Source organism: Hippocampus bargibanti, linkage group LG18 (genome assembly GCF_051943395.1).
Source record: "Hippocampus bargibanti isolate YZ-2025 linkage group LG18, ASM5194339v1, whole genome shotgun sequence".
In the NCBI taxonomy this organism is placed as follows: domain Eukaryota; kingdom Metazoa; phylum Chordata; class Actinopteri; order Syngnathiformes; family Syngnathidae; genus Hippocampus; species Hippocampus bargibanti.
In genome coordinates, this window is record NC_142751.1 from 16,043,977 (window position 1) to 16,060,478 (window position 16,502).

Here is a 16,502-nt window from a genome sequence, read left to right on the forward strand (position 1 = left end):
TCTTTCAATGGAGTGACAAACTCCATTTTGATGAATAGAGGCTGAGGATATAAAAAGTCTACACGGCCCTTTTGGAATTCAAGTTTAGTTCATAACAAGTTTACAAAATACATTAAAAAACAAGATGAATTATTTGAAAATATGGGGTTTAAAAATAGGGTCTGGAGGTCACGGTCGTAAGTACGGGCGGTCGTAATTCGAGCCGGTCGTAAGTCGGATGTTACCTGTATGTATATGATGTGTAATATTTTCTTTATTTTGTTATTTAGTCTAATTTATTATGAATCTATTTGAGGCCTCTTTGGGGCAAGCTAGCGAAATGTACATTTTCCACGTGTCCCTTTTTTAACCTTGCGTGTCATTGTTTGGTGTTTGAGATTGTTGCTTTTCTTTCTTTCTAATTGTTGTTATCGTTCGTTCACCCAGAGGCGGAGATCCATAACGGCGTCAAGCCGCAGTCATCCGTCAACCCAAATGACGTCTCAACTCCAACAAGCATACGCGTCACGTGCACTTATAGCTTTGAGCAGCCAATGGCGGAAGAAGAAAAACATGAGCCTCCTTTCTTTCCTTTTTTTTTAAATGCGGCGATTAGATTTGGACCGCAGACTTCCAGTCGAGACTGCGGCACTTGTGCGTTGGAGCTGTGACATCCCCGCTTCCATCAAATTCGTATTTTAGCTCAATCGTCCAGTAAAGTTGCAGAAAATGCACATCCTTTTTTTACTCCTTGTTTTATTTTGCTTTTTCATTGGTTGGATTGACCCCTTGCCTCGCACAAAATCAACTTTTGTGGAAATCAACGTCTTGTTTCCGACACAAAGCATTGAAAAGGCTCGACTGGCGCAACAACAAGCGCAGTCAGAATCAATTCAATGGAAAACTCATCAAGTCACTTGAACTGTTGGAATGTGACTATTTTCAGGGAAAAAAAGAGGCTTTTTTTTGTTTGTCGTGTCACATGTTTGCCTTTTTGTTGGTGGCTTCGGTCGCTGCATCCGGATGACGAGAAGCCAGCCGCCGTTGTTGGCTTCCATCCTATCTGCGGCTTCACGCTTGCACTCGTCAGATAAGCCCATGCAAATCCAATCTCTGCATTAGAGAAACAGCCTGATTCCGATCCTAAGAACGACACATCACTCATTCGTGTGTTTCCCGAAAACTAGTTTGTATGCCGAGATGATATTCTGGCCAATTTAATGTTGCTTAGCTAAAGCGTTTGTACACCACAAGCCGCCTTGTGGAAAGCGAGCTGCTGACGCGACGTGGCCAGATTACCTAAAGAAATGAATCTGGCAGGTTGATCTCCTCCGCCTCCGGAGGAGGAGATCAATACTCCTCCTGCACAATAACGGACGTCAAGGAGCTGCGTTAATGGCGGCCGACCGTCTCCATCACGGCTGCGCCATCAATCTCGCTCTTAGCGCCCCGACATCTTCATTGGCGCGCCAAACCGCCACGTGAGCCTTGCATCATCAAAACACCGCAGCTACACAAATGCAAAAAAATCAACCCATAACAAAATGCAGCTGCGAAGCCAAAATGAAATTATAAACAGATGTCATGCTTGATCCCAAATGGAATTCCCGTATTGTTGTTCATCGAAGGCGTTTAAGGCGGATTAAAGGCGACTCCTCTCCCGCTAAATCGCAACATTGCCACTGAGGTGATGTGTCATGTCGGCTGCCTTATTATTTCTGCGGATAGACACCAAACATACACGCGCACTTGGAAGCATCCTCATTTTTAACTCATTCACTGCCAGACCGCGTGCACAAATGTGTCCACTCCAGTGCCAGGGTTTTTGTCATTGTCACCCACGCAATATTGACTGTTAGGACTACATTAACATTTGATACGGCATAACAAACCTTAGACTCTCTTCTTTTGTCAGGAAACAAGGACTTAATTCCTAAATGATAAGGGTCTCCAGTTATCTGAGCTTGAAAAGGGGGCAGGTGGACCACATACAATGTAATACTGTCCATTTTGGTTTACTTAGCGCTTGAATAACAACTGAAGGTGTAGCAAAACGCTAACGTGGACAAAAGGCAAAGCATAGCATTGTTCGTTTTTCCAAAGGCCGCCAAGAACGCACCCCCCTCCAAACCAAAAAAATAGCGTGTGGTGCGGTCCATCAGCGGTTCCGATCGTTTTTTTCCATCTCAGTCAGCAAAAGCATAAACATTGCAACATTCTCCTGATAAGCAACAAGGCGAATTATGCAAATGTCTGCCTTCCAGTAACGGCTAATGTCGTTCGCGTCAGATGAGACGAACGGTGTCACGTTTGAGTCATGGGGGGTAATAAACCAAAGCGGCAGGCGGACCTCAAACAAAAGCTTAGCAAATTGATTCCCAGCGTAGAACGGAAATGAAACGAGAAGCCAATTTCCACGAGCAAGTTCTCTGTCATTTACCATTGTTAGCATTAAGCTAGCGGACGTTATGGCCAACGAGACGATGTTTCCATTGACAATATTGAGTCTTTCTGATGTTTTATGTCACTTTTACATTTTTGCCACTCGTTTCGGTGTCATTTACTATTGATAGCATCCAGCTAGCGGACATTCTTTCTGACGGGGGCACAATTCATTTTTTGTGTTGTGATTTCCAATGTGTTTTATATGTCGGTTTGACACGTTTGTCGCTTGTTTCCGGAGCTGAGCAAGCCAGAAAGCTTTCATCCTGCCCTCGGTCATGCTATACGGAGCTCCTTTTCTTGCGTACATTCATTAAAATGCGTTGGAAGGTTAAATCGGTGTGAAGTGTCGCCCTTGTGAAAAACAAGTGGCTCACCGACGCGTGCTGTTCAAAATGCCATTGCAACTTGAAGCCGCCATTCAATCACCCCGACTTTCCAGCGGGTCATTAGCACAAATATACCGACATGTCCGCGAGGCGGCGGAAGGCGGCGGGCTTGGAGAAGGCGCCGACCGTCAATCAGGACACGAGGCGGCCGCGAAAAGACACATGCTTGATTGGTGTCTGCCGGAAGGAAGCTGTCGTTTCGGGCGGGCGGAAAAGCCAAGGCCGTCTGGCGGAGAGCTTGCTTAACGGCGCCGAGCGTCCTCGGGCGCTATCGCTATCGCGTGGCTATCGCGTGGCTATCGCGTGGCTCCCTGATGGAATTCTTGGCGAGGAAATGTATTGGCCCGTTTGGCGCTTCACACAATCGCCAGCATTCCCGAGGAGCGAGATTGAATTCCTGCTGATAAAATATGAGCATCCAGGAGAGGCTCTCGAATGGTCTTAGAAGGCCTTAAAGGAGCCCCCGGGCTTCTCATTAAATGCTACACCAACATTTGGATCATAACAAAAGGCCTAGATTGCGTGGGCGCACACGCGCGGCCACGCGCGTGTGCGCCCATCGCAGTCCTTTGCGGCCCCGAAGCGCGACCTTCAGCTGGAAGCGGCGGTCCAAGGGGACGTTGTCCCGCGCTAAAGTGAATTACGTTGCCGGAACAATCCGTCATTGTCTACTCGAGCCCGTCGCACTCGGCTCGCCAATCGTCATCCCGTCCGTCCGTCCGTCCGTCCGTCCGTCCGTCTCTCCTCCAATTCCGCTGAAAGATTCCGCGGAAGGAGTAAGGCCAAGGTCTCAAGGCAAGATCCTGGAAAGCTTTGACGACGGCAAGACACAAAGCGCTTTTTTGAAAACCTCGGGAGAGCATCGACGCCATTCAAGGTCTTCGGGAATAAACGATGACATTTGTATCATTTACGAGCCGGGGGGAATAATCTGCCCGTCCAAAGACCGGAGAGTCCTTTCGGAGCATTTCAACTTGAACCCGAGCTTTGTAAGAACAATATGGAGGACGTTCGCCAGTGGCCACTCACAAAGGCGGATCAATACTCATTTTTGGCTCATTCCAGCGGCATCCGCAAAAAAAAAAACAAAAAAACAAAACAGTAGTAGCAATTCTGCTCTTGCATGTTTCAGTCTCTTGTGTCCTCCGTCCGACAAAAGCACCGCGAGCCAATGTTTGCCTGAATCAGCAGGATCGGTTTTTCTTAACAGATGGTCACCTTGCACCTTTTGGGGGGGGGGGGGGGGGGGGTTACGACTGCCCTTTGCTCCCTTTGCTCCCAGATAACTCTCAGATGGCTTTGGAGACACTTCAAGTTGCCCTTCAAAGAAGAACTCGCGGAAGGGGAAAAACAGAGGTCTGACCTGCGCTTTATTGGCAAGCAAGTAAAACCCAAAAACAAATTCAGGAATGGCGCTCCGCGTCATATTTTCAGATCCCGATTAAATTCGGGAATGGCAGCGAATGAGTTCATTCATAATTCGCTATAATTGGATTGGATTGGATTTGCCTTTATTAGTCTCGCATAATGAATGGGTTATTTCTCCTTTGAGTTCAGCGCTGCTCAAAATTGGCATCAGGCCCACCCAAAAAGAAAGACTAAATGTGTATCTGTCAGCCCAAACGAACCCTTTTTTTTCACGGCAAACGTTTTTATCTTTGCAGCGGCAGAATACTTCACAAGCAAACATGGCTGACCGGTCAGAAGACGGCCAAGGCTGACTGGAAGAGTGATAAGACCAAAGGGGGCGGAGTGGGGGGGCGCCAAGGCGGACAAAACGCGCCCTTGCGCGGGAAGCAGCCCTTTGAACGCAAACAACGCTTCATTTTCCAATTCAAGCTCCTTCGGTCAAAGAGACGCAAAACGCTCTCCGAGGGCCCAATAAAAGCAAGTCAAAGGAGGCAATTCAACGGCCGCGGCAGGAACTGACGGGAATTCGGGAAAGGTCATTCGGACCTTCAACGGCGGGGGGGGGGGCACTTTCGTCCCTTTTCATGAAAATGATTGTCTTCGGGGAAATTCAAGCAAGCAAAGTTTGACGGTGCCATTTTGTGGGCGCCGCTGGCTCAACTTGTGGAGTCGCTCGCTGTCCTCCAAAGCGGGCTTTTTTTTTTTTGTGTTTTTTTGTGCTCTTTTATTTGACGATGCGCATCAACAGGATGTGAGAAGAGACAAATAGCAGTCGGGAACGTCCTTGCCTGACATATTGCCATCCTCTGCCGCGCCGCAGGGACTTTGCATCATACGGAAACTAGACCAATCATTTTTTTTGTTCATCAGGAGAGCGTTCCGAGAAGCACCTTTGGAAGCTTGCTCTTTTTGGGTCCCAAAAACGGCGTTTGGCCGCGCGCTTTGGTGTTCTTCCGCCAAAGACGAGTCCGCCAGCCATTGTGGCGCTTTGGGTCTTTCCCCAAAACTAGTTTGTATGCCGAGATTATATTCTGGCCAATGTAATGTTCGTAAGGTGAAAAGTTGGTTAGCTGAAGCCTTGGTAAGCCCGGGTATCGCCGTATTCACATTTCTCGGAAATGATACTGTCAATCTTTTTTGAAGGCGTTTTTGCTTCCAGTTCTTGTGAAGGTCGCAATCGCTTGAAAGCACAATAATCAAAGCACGTGCGCCACGTGGCGTCTCACCCGCTGCCTTGCCTGGTTTTTTTTCTGCAAGACCTCACTTCAACCCTTTCTAGTTGTTTGTTTTTGCAATTACGACATTACGTCACTTTATGTACGTCACTACTTCACTTTACATACAGAAATTACAAGTCAATTATGTCTTTTCGCCACGTTATAAGTGCCTTGCATGTCTTGCACGCTGGCTCCGAGAGGACATTAATTTCATTTGTGCTGTATGTCATATTGTCATATTAGCACGTTTGACAATAAAGCTGACTTTGTCACTTTGGTTTGTGACCTCCGTGACCTCTGGGTGGTGGGAATACGTATTTGGACAAGTAGGTCAAGAAATGAACACATCTGAGGATCCGAGAGAGTCAAATGGGGCGTTACATAATCGCAAAAGCAGACCATCGAAGGACTCGCTCGTCTGCGTGTATTTAGTAGCGCTGTAATGTTGATGAAAAGTATTAGGAGGCCGCGAGCCCCCTTCGCCTCCTTCACCCGCGTGTGATTCTTTGCTGTACAATTGGATTAAGTCTCCGAATCCGGGAAGGATGAATCCCTGTCGTGTGTTTCGGTCGGCGCTGCTGTTTTGATGTTAACTCATTCACTGCCAGACAATGTCCACTCCAGGGACTTACGTAGGACACTGTCTTTACGTCAATGGGTCCTACAGCTTCATGTTGCTTTCCAAACGTAGCCTGTAGCGGACGTGCGCGCTCCACCATTGCGTCCCTGAGCCACTGGTGAAAAGGACGCTTTGATCCTCTCTTTTTTAATGAATGTCTTTCGTGTTGTGTCACATGATTTGTTATTTAGTTTTTTGTTATTTTGACTTGAAGATGGCGCCGCGAAAGTGGCTGCCTTCACAGCAGCTCCTGTATTTTGTTTTTCTACTTCTTCCTTTCCACTTACTTTCATCACTTTGCTGCTGTGAAATATCCATTTCTCGACGGCCGTAGAGACAAATAAAGGCGCCTTCAATCCAATCCGAGAGTTTCCGACGTTCATCGCGTGATGTCCTGAAAAAGTGTTTTCGGAGGACGGATGGACATTTTTGTCCATGGCTTTGGCCGACGGGGCCCTGGCGACAACGCCGAGGTCGACAAATAGCCGTGGCATCCCAATATGAACTTCTTTCATGCTTTTCGCTTGATTTTCGAAGGAAAGGGGAGGGGTCACCTCCAAAACATTACGATGATGACACAAACGCCTCCATTAGGGCTTGTAACGAGCGCCTAAGCCATTCATAAATAGCCACATTCAGACTTTAATGAGTGCCAGCCAAGTTTTTTTAGCGAGCAATTAAAGAAGAGATGAGTGACATGGCGACGCTTCTCAAAACAGCGGCCTTGTCACATCCAACAAAAAGCAGGAACGGCGTTTAAAAAGGCCTCACTTGTCAGGCGAGTGACGGGCGCATCCGCGGTCCGCCACTCGCCGTGAATAATTACAGACAGACAAAGGCTCAACTTCCAAAGGAGGAAGTCACGTTTTATCCACAGTCAATGGCCCGTGATTCTTCTTCACGAGCGCCTGTCACGTTTTCTGGCGGCTGATTTACGGGTGTTTTTTTTGGGTTTTTTTTTTTGTAATCCTGCGCCTGTAAAAAAAAAAAAAAGCTCACCACCCTCAGGACCTCTTTTCTTCTTCTCTGTGAGCAGATGTCATCCAAAGCAGCAATGCGGCGGCGCCGTGTCATCTTCGAAGCTCCCCCGCGCATGCCAAGCAGGCAACGGCCGCCCTCTCTCCTTGACCAGCCTTTCTCCCGTTTAGCGGCGCAAACGTCATTTTCCCCACGCCGTCTTGATTCAAATCGATTCCGCAGCCGCGCGCTCACATCCGTACGCGCTGGCGTCAGAGCGCCGCGCTGAGGTCAAAGGAAGGAAGGCATCAAGGACATTGGCTTGTAGCGATGCGGCTGGGGGGTGCTTGCGTTTGCGTTTTCCTTTTTCACCACAGATTGATGACATACAAACAATTGCATCAATCTTTGCTCCGGTGACGTTTCCTTCATCTCGCAATCCGAGGCAGACAAGGCAAATATCTAGCCATCATTCTAGTTCGCTAGCTAGCTAGCTATGGCTCTAGTTAGTTATCGATATATCTCTCTAGCTAGCTATAAAGCTAGCTCCAAACTCCACCAAACGGGACAATTGGAACGGATTTCGCTCGGGGAGGTGAAAGATTGACTTTGTTTTGTGGGACGTCGATTGGCTTCTACGGCGGCCATGTTGCCAGGCCACAATGTTGTCACACCCGCACTATTCAGAGCAAGATATCACGTGAGAATTGTGGGGGTATATCCGTTGTGGAACGCTAACGACGTTAGCACCGTTTTTCCGATTCACCGCCGCAGATGCTGGTGGAGGGCGGCGGCGGTGATGGCGGCCAAGGCTCAGGCTGCGACGTTGCGAGCGTTTGGCAGCGCCGCAAACCAGCTGTGAAGCAATCGGCCTTTTCCCATTTGATTGGTCGCGCTCTACTGACAAAAGTAAACTCAAAGACAAAGCTAGAGTGAAGAAGTTAAGTTTGTGGCTTTCGTTCAATTTGATACACCGTTGTGGCTACTGAGCATTTGTAAAGCCATCGATAGGTTGTAGGCTACAAGCCATCCCGTTGTAGCCAAACAGGTGAGCTCGAAGGCTTTATTTTGACGTGAAAGTGAGTTTTGGAAAGACATTTCATTTTTAGCTGAAACCAATTCAATTCATGCTTTCTGATGTTTCGCGAGAAGCACTTTGTGCTTTACCAAAATAAGATTGGTGTTATTGAGATTAACGCTCATTAACGTAAACCTACTCTTAATTCTTTCGACCTATTCAACGTTGGACAGAATTGAACAAGGGGTGTCAGAGGCCTCTTGGCTCATCAAGCAAAAGCAAAAGCAATGCATCTGATTTGTACAGATGACGGCTGAAGAAACCTTCTCATCGATGGATGGACCGCTCGTGTACGACTGAGAGCTTACGCGGACGGAATGCACGACGGTATTAGTTTTCAAATACGATGCATCGCACAGCAGTAACGTTAACCAAAACGGAGACCTGATTTTCTCCTCAAGGCATATCTTTGGGACAGAATGACTCATCACCACAAGCGTAGCATCACAACTTTGAGCACAACAGACAGACTTTAGCAAGAAACCAACCGACTGGAATGGGCAGTCGCTTGGTGAAATACTACCACCGTGTGGGGCGCACCCAACAAGTCTTCCCTCACTTGACAACGCTTGATCCCGCGTCAGTTTTTCGTGTTGCTTTTTTCACACGCGGGCATACTGTACTTCGACCCTGTCGCAAAGTGACAGGATAGCGCATTCATTCGCATTCACGTCCACACCCAGTTCGCAGAAGGTATTTTGCCGCAGGGCCACGAGCGGCAGATTGCCGTGCATGATTTACACGCGCGCGCGCACGACAAATGATCACCTATGCGCAAACATTCCTGCAAGAATCAAGGCTCACGTTTGCAAGCATAAAAAGCAGTTTATGACACGGTGCACTCTACAGAGGGAAGGAGGGTGACGTCAAGGTTATCATCGTAATTTACATTCAATCAGCTGCAACTGGAACACACAGAAAACAGTCGTGCGATCTCTCTGCTCAGCAGGAACGCCAATGAGAACGATCTTATTTCAATTCTTCACACATTTACTTACTCTTGATGTATCCTCTTGAGGGACTGGCAACAAATCGATGCACAAATTGCGTATGTACAACAACGCCATCTTCAATCTTGCGAAAGACCTTTTAATGTCATGAATTCGGACGGCTTCTCGTAGCACGCCGGTAGGGAACGATTCCTCAAGTCTCCCAAATACCCCTTATGAATAACAGCAGCCATTTTACAGGGTAGCGCCTGTCTTGTGAATGTGCACGCCATCTTGTGAATATTTGACATGCCTTTTGTATAGTATCTCTTTATCTTGAATCAGCTGAGCAAAAGGTCAGGCGTGAGTGGAAAAAAAAAGAGTAAAAACAAGACGAAAATGCTTTTTTTCTTGTTTTATTTCTTTTGCGCCCATTGTCTTATGATGGCCAAAACTACATTTCTTCTTTTCCGGGTTGTTAGCCAATCGGGAGTCTTTCTACCACTTCCGGGCTCACCTGTTTCGAATCGCCATATTACAACACAGTCCACATACGGGGAATAAACGTCCCGTAGCGAAAAACAAACCCACAACAGTCGTGCAAAATTAAAAGAGAGCGTGAGATGAAAGCCAAAAGGCTTTACTATACTCACGTGAATCGTATAAAAATATAAATGAATGACGAAACTTGGATTTTAACGCTGGAAGTAGGAGCAGCCTGGCGTGTGACGTCACGAGTATTATTGCGGAAGTAATGCTCGCTCAGTTGCTCTCGTCGGGATGTCTGTCGCCTGTCGTGTTTGTTGAAAGTCGGTTGCTTCGAAAACATCTTCCCTCCAAGTTAGTTTTGCTTCGAGATCGCCGTCTACAAACACAAATACGACCGGTACCATTCGTCCCGGTCCCGTTTTGGCCTTTTTTTTTCTTCATGCAATTGTGATTCTTTGGGTCATAGTCCGTGAACGAGATGGGCATTTGGCACTCACTATCTGGTCCTCCCGAGTACAAACAACTGGCGGAAAAGACGGGCTGTGAGTATTTGGAGCGCTCGACACACTCAATTCTCACTTTGGACTACTTTGGGGAATTGCGCGTGGTACACTTGGACTCGCCGGACACTTAATTAGGTGCACTCAAGGTCCCACGTGATGAGCTTCAAAACAGAGAATCGTGCCAATGATTGTGCTTTTGTGTTTGCAGTCACCTGTGAGCAAATTGGGGTTCTCCACAATAGATTCAAGCACTTGAGCCACAATGAAGACACCCTACGGTACTTTGAATTCTTTCATGTGATCCAGATGAAGATGAGAGTTCCAAACCTGTCCAACGGGCTCACTTCATGTCCGAGTGAAAGCAGCGCTCCCTCCACTGAAGGTGGTGACGTTTTTTTTTCATGTGCGTCTGTGTCGTTCGTCTACTACAGGAGAGAAGACTTCTACGCCATCCACGACCTCGCCTGGAATCCCATACGAGCGCAGATCATTGAGGCTTTCTTTGACAGGAGGTGACGAGCCGCGATGTCTCAGAATTTATACGTCTTCTTCTTTTCCTTTGGGCTTTTCCCCTCAGGGGTCGCCACAGCCAATCAATGTCCTCCATCTATCCCGGTATCAGGATTTATACATGTGTTGTTCACACATTGTATTTTTTTTTTTTTTTTAAATAAAACACAATTCTTTGTATGTATTCAGGCCGTTTCACATTGATCTATCCGACAACGCTCCCTTCCAAATGTTGACAGGAACCTAATCCCACCCGACGAGGGCTCAATGGAGGAGATCCACCTGAAGGAGTTTGTGGTTGTCATGTCCCACTTTAAGCCACCGTCGCTCAGCATGACGGACGAGGAGCGGGACGGCGTCCGCAGAGAAAAGTTGAGATGTACGTTGACTGTTTTGGATTTTTAATTGAAAAAAAATATATGCCCGCTGTGTCTTTTTGTGTGCAGTTTTATTCAACATGCATGACTCGGACAATGATGGAACTATAACCCTGGCGGAGTACAGACATGTGAGTCGACGCCATTGTGTCTCTTGAATTGAAATAAAATGTTGCTGGTGTGTGGGCAGGTGGTGGAGGAGCTTCTCTCTCGCAGCGTGGACATCAGCAAGGAAACGGCCGTCGGCGTCGCGGACGCCGCCATGTTGGAGGTGGCGGGCATATCCATGGGTCACATGGTACGTTTGCGCGAGTCGCGGGATGTCTTACGTGGTCGGCAATTCTACACTTGGTCCTTGCAGGAGCCTGACGAGTTTTACGAGGGCATCACGTTCGAACACTTCCTCAAGGTAAAATGCCTCATGTAGTGCTCATGAAAAAAAAAAAATATATATACAAACAGCCACAAAAGTCCAGAGTTAAGTGTCCAACAATCCTCAGAAAAACTATCATTAATAACTGTTTGTTTGTTTGTTTGTTTGTTTGTTTTATCAGCTGCTGAACAGCTTCGAGATTGAAGCCAAGATGAACGTTCGTTTTTTGAATATGAATGCGTCCACTTTTTGCTACTAGCACCCCAAAAAGGAGAACAGTCCGCATAAAAAATGCGGTTGTTTTCAGAAAAATACACACTTAAGCCACGCCCATTTAAAGCTACAGTAACAATAATGGAGAAATTGCTAATAGCGGCCACTTATTTATCACTGATGTGCACAGCAGCAAATTATTATTATTAAAACCCAATTCCATAATGGGATGGCAAAAATGGCTCAAAATCACCAACAGAGTGGACGCTTTCTGTATTCTCTTGTTCACATTTGAAAAACTATGCAAAGTGATACCAAATATGCATATTCTTCCATTGTGGTGGATGGATTAGCCTCTAAAAAAATCATTAAGACGGTTAAAGGGATCAATTCATGAATCTCTTTGGGGATGACATGCTTGTCTTCAAAGAACGCTCAGTGGCCACAACATTAGGTACACGCTAAATCCGATCATATACGAGCCATCACATTCCTGATTTGTGTTTTGTCTGTCAAAAATGAAAAAACAATGACTAGAAGCGGGGGAAATGCCATCAATCCACTTTGCGCATGTCATGAATTGTTCCACAATAAAATACACTTTTAAGATAATTGGTGTTTCTGATCAATTCCGTGGTGATTAATAATCAATCATAGATAGAGAGATAAAAAATAGATCAATAGTAAGGCGTAGTAAAGTGTTTTTTTTTGGGGGGGGGGCGGTGGTTTGAATCACCGCCTGTCTCGGAGAGGACTTGTATTCTGCCGCCCTCTGCTGGACAATAGCATTAAATGCATCCAAATGATTAGGAACGCTTGGATTGCAAGAACCATTGAAAAAAAGTAGAAATAATGGGGACATTTGGAAAATTCTCATGAAATAAATTAATTTCTGCAGTGATTCAAAGTATTTCACTTTAATTTTGATCGTTGAAGTGATACGTCTTTTGGTTATTTTATTTTGTAGATACTTTTGCAGATTCATTTGTTTGAACACAACTAGCATGTTGTGTGTTCTATTTCTGTGCTTCTTTTCTCCACTGAAACTAACTCTTGTCTGCTTTGTCTTTTCCTGTCTTTAAATAATTGTGAAGGGGAACTCGATTCAGCCGACTTCCAGTTTCCAGACAGCTTGTGATCCCGCCCGCCCGCCCGCCCGCTCCTCTTATGTCATGCTAACAATCCGCGAGCGACATCACAGATGGCCGACCGCGCCCGCTCGACCTAGTCAAGCGTCCACCGACGCGCCAGCAATGATTGTCCGACTCGTCCCAAATAACGGCGAGACGAGGCTTGGGACGCCTTTCCTTGTGCGACGCGACGCCTGTGGTCATTCGGTCAGATGTCTCGCGACGCTTCCTGATTTTCTTTTGGGGCCACGTCAGGTGCAACGCGTGACGCCTGCGACATAGCAAAGATTCTTAGTTGCGGCGGGTGACTCACTCGGAACCATTTCGGCCACGTTTACACCATTAAAAGCAGAATAATCCATAATAATAATAATGCAAATGGTGACCTAGCTGTCAGCGTCTGTCCTAATAAATGGACCGATGATAGTAATAATAATTAGCAGACATTTCCAAGATAGCAAAGGGAGTGCCGGAATGTCAGGCCCAAGAAAGTGCCCAGCGAGCAAACCTCCTCAAGCGAACTGTGGCCGAAAGTGAATCTGTGAGCAACCCGCAATGACCTCTGCCCTCTGTAGTCAAAAGAACGTAAGAAAAGAGCCCATCGGTTGTAAATATCAATGTGGATCTCATAAAACCAACAAGCTATGAGAAGGTCCCTTATTTTAATCGAGCCACGTCGGTACATCCAGGCTGGAAAAAGGCCATGCAAACTGTGGACCCTTTTCCCCAATAATAAATATGAAATATAAATATGATAAATAGGCCCGAGGTGTCACTCACGCGAGTCCCTTCCTTTTAGTGTCTCCTTCTCCTCCCTTTGCAGCGTTTCCCCTTGAGGCTCCTGAATTCTCCAAGCGCGTTGCTCAGGAATTCCTTGTAAGTCTTGAGCAGCGCGCATCCGTAGACCTTCTGTCGGAAGATGTCGCGGGCCGGCGCTTGACGGAGCGCGGGTCCCTCGGCCGCTTGCCGCCGATTGGGGAAGAAGGCCCGCAGCAGCGCCGCCAAATCCCGGCCGCGCAGGCCCGCGTTCTCCAGCCGGAGCAGAAGCGGACCGCCGGGGACTTGGAGGTCCGATTGCTGTTGGTAGATGCGCCTCAGATGGGGGAGGAAGGCCCGCAGGCGCTCCACGATGCTCTCCGGGCCGGAGACGGCGGCCTCGGGGAGGTCCCGCGGGGACGACCGACAGAAGACGTCGGACGCGTCGCCTTGGGAGGCTTTCTGGAATGGACCACAGAGACGCTCGCAAAAGACGGACAGAAAGAAGACCCTTCCTTTTGTGACTTCCCGGAGAGTCCGGACTCACGTAGATTTTCAGCAGCTCCGCGGATTCCTTCTGCGCCAGTCTGGTCAGCCTCAAAATCCGTTGGAGGGACTCGGCGCACGGACGCGTCCCTGCGGCGGCGGACGCCTGCTTCGTGGAGAGCAGGAGCAACAGGAGAGCGAGCGACGCTGGAGAGCCAGGTACAAAGAAACACGTTGGTCAGCGACCGGAGATTTGACTCTGCGTGTCTGTCCGCGGCCGGCTTCCTCTCTGTCTTTCTGTCTATTTATATCCGTCCGTCCGTCTTTATTTGTTGTTTGTCAAACCACGCTAACTGTCTGTGTCTCTCTTGTTCTCTATTTGGGTTTCTCTGTCCGTCCGGCTGTCTGTCTCAGGGTAACTGTCTGTCTACGTGGCGGGACGGTCTCTCTTCTGTCGGTTTATCGATGACGCGGGTCAATCAATCTGTCAAGCTAAATGTGTGTCTCGATGTCGAGGTTTGTCCTCACGCCCCCCGATCGCCTCTCACTTCTTGTCGGCGCGCTCGTCCACTCAATCCAAAGCGGGCGTCCAATCATTCTCTCCCGGGCGGCCACAAACGTCCCTCTCGCGCCTCTCGACTTCAGCGTGGGCGATGTCGCCGGCGTCCCTCGCGTCTTTTCATGTCGCGCCTCGGCCGCCTGCTGTTTTTTTAAAGTGCTGGCAAAGCGCACATTTGTCATGTCGGGAAGTGACGCCAAAGCTTTTTGGTAAGGCAACCCCATTTCCAAGAATTTCCTCCTTTCTTGACTTGGACACTTTGTATGCAACTTTATTGGCAAGAGACACAACGGAAGGGACAATGCCCGAACGTGTCCGTCGGGTCACGTTGAGACGTTTTCCCGGCGTGGCCTCCTTCGTTGTTTTGGCTGGAAATCACCAGCAACAGTCGATAATTCCTCGCTAGAATGCAAAAAAAAAAGGCGACATGACAATCATGTCGTCGTGGCAGACATGATTTTGATTGATGGTGAAAGTTTTGATTGTGGCAAACACGACGAATGTGTCCGATTCGTGGAGAGCGGCAGCAGCAGGAGAACAAGCAATGCTGGATGGAGAGCCAGGTACAAAAAAAAACCATGTTGGTTATTGACTGGATGATTGGAGTTTCTTCATGGGGAGGCAACCTCTTGTCTTTTAGTTTTTCACGGAATGGTGGCCTTCCGAAAAGTGACAATAGATTGCCATCGTTGAAAAAAGGCTTCTGCTTTGACGGCCGAAGAGAGGAAAGAGCGTCGGTTGTTCCTTGTCTTTTTATTTTTGGCAGCGCGTGGGCCTTTTCAACAGGAAGCAGCCCAAGACTTGTTTCTCAATCTTTGACTTGTGTTTGTGCGCAAAAGTTCGGGTGGGGGGTGCGCGTCAGACGCTTTGGAGGAGAGGGCCTGCATAGGCCAGTCACGCTGAGGTCACGTTCGCCCGCCGTCGTTTCGTCACAAGTCGGCTCATGAGGAGGCGGCCTGCAAAGATGGCGGAGAGCGCAAGACTTGAAGAGGGGGAGGCACCTGATGACGTCAATTCAAACCTCACTAATGGCCAATAACGTGCAGTTAGGATGATGATCCTCATCATTTCAATTCAACATTCACTTGCGTGATGAGCGGCGGAAGCCATTTTGCTTCTCATGTTACGCTCCATCAATCATTTTTTTCATTCATCATTGAATGTACTGTAAAGTCTCGTTATATCGATAGTACCGCTTATTACAATACTATTTTCATTTCCCTTGCGCATTTCTAGTCTTTTTATGTATAATTAGTACGGTTTAGTACGATACTCGGTTATTACGATAATCCGGTTATTACGGTGCTCCTTTTCATCCCCCCCGCCGGCCATTTTGCTGTTTATATCGATACATCGGTCGCGCCATTGGTCGACTTGGTCAAGTGACTTGGTTACGCGATCAGCACTCGTGTAGCACAGCCATTTTCAGACGCTAGCTCGTGTGTAGCAGACGAGATTGAAGTGTTTGTGTTAAAAGGTAAAAATGGGAAGCAGAAGAAGATTGATGACTTTTTTAAATTATAATACAGTAAGATGTAAGCGTTGCACTTTCCCTGTTGTCTTATGTACATGCCCACTGTACTGTATATGAATGCAATCGTTTTTTGCAACAATGTTCTTGTTTTGTCTGCTGAATCGTGATGATTTTCAAAATTATTAACATTCCATACTGTGTATTAAAGGACAGCCGATGTCACTTTTTATTCAAATGCAAATAAAAATGACTTCACGCCAAGACGTCTTGCATTGCTTGTGAATCCAAACAATGGCTTCAGATTCGGATAATATGCTTTCTTGTTACACATCCAGTTATGAATATGATTCAAATACACTGTAGTTCTGAAGATGAAAGCATACATTTTTGCAATCATTAAAGAATTATATGTGCCATTTTGAGGCAACGTTGGGGGAACATCTCTCACCCCCAAAAAAAAGGGAGCCAATGGCCAGCTCCGTTTCTTATATGGCGCTTGGCTGCCCTCTTTTGGCGGCCTTTGTTAATGCAGTTCGGTGCAGGATCTGATATATCGATAGTCCGGTTATATCGACATTTTTTCCAACTCCCGAGAATATCGATATAACGAGA

General features: G+C 47.3%; 2 protein-coding genes across 3 annotated transcripts; one reads left to right on the top strand and one right to left on the bottom strand.

Moving 5' to 3' along the window:
* The first annotated feature begins 9,723 nt into the window (after window positions 1-9,723).
* Window positions 9,724-12,897, top strand: tescb (tescalcin b). 2 transcript variants are annotated; one of them, XM_089019960.1, is made up of 9 exons: window positions 9,724-9,860; window positions 9,976-10,051; window positions 10,221-10,290; window positions 10,444-10,524; window positions 10,762-10,901; window positions 10,969-11,030; window positions 11,090-11,197; window positions 11,261-11,308; window positions 12,580-12,897. In XM_089019960.1, exons 2-9 carry the CDS (start codon window positions 9,988-9,990, stop codon window positions 12,895-12,897), a joined length of 891 nt encoding a protein of 296 aa, XP_088876086.1. In that variant the 5' UTR covers window positions 9,724-9,860; window positions 9,976-9,987. The 2 variants fall into 2 exon arrangements, with proteins under 2 accessions (XP_088876086.1, XP_088876087.1); XM_089019961.1 differs by lacking the exon at window positions 12,580-12,897 and adding an exon at window positions 11,454-12,097.
* A 486-nt stretch (window positions 12,898-13,383) lies between these two features.
* Window positions 13,384-14,640, bottom strand: m17 (IL-6 subfamily cytokine M17). Its single transcript, XM_089019968.1, has 3 exons — window positions 14,406-14,640; window positions 13,919-14,064; window positions 13,384-13,833 (listed from the first exon to the last, which is right to left on the bottom strand). Exons 1-3 carry the CDS (start codon window positions 14,638-14,640, stop codon window positions 13,411-13,413), a joined length of 804 nt encoding a protein of 267 aa, XP_088876094.1. The 3' UTR covers window positions 13,384-13,410.
* Window positions 14,641-16,502: the final 1,862 nt, after the last annotated feature.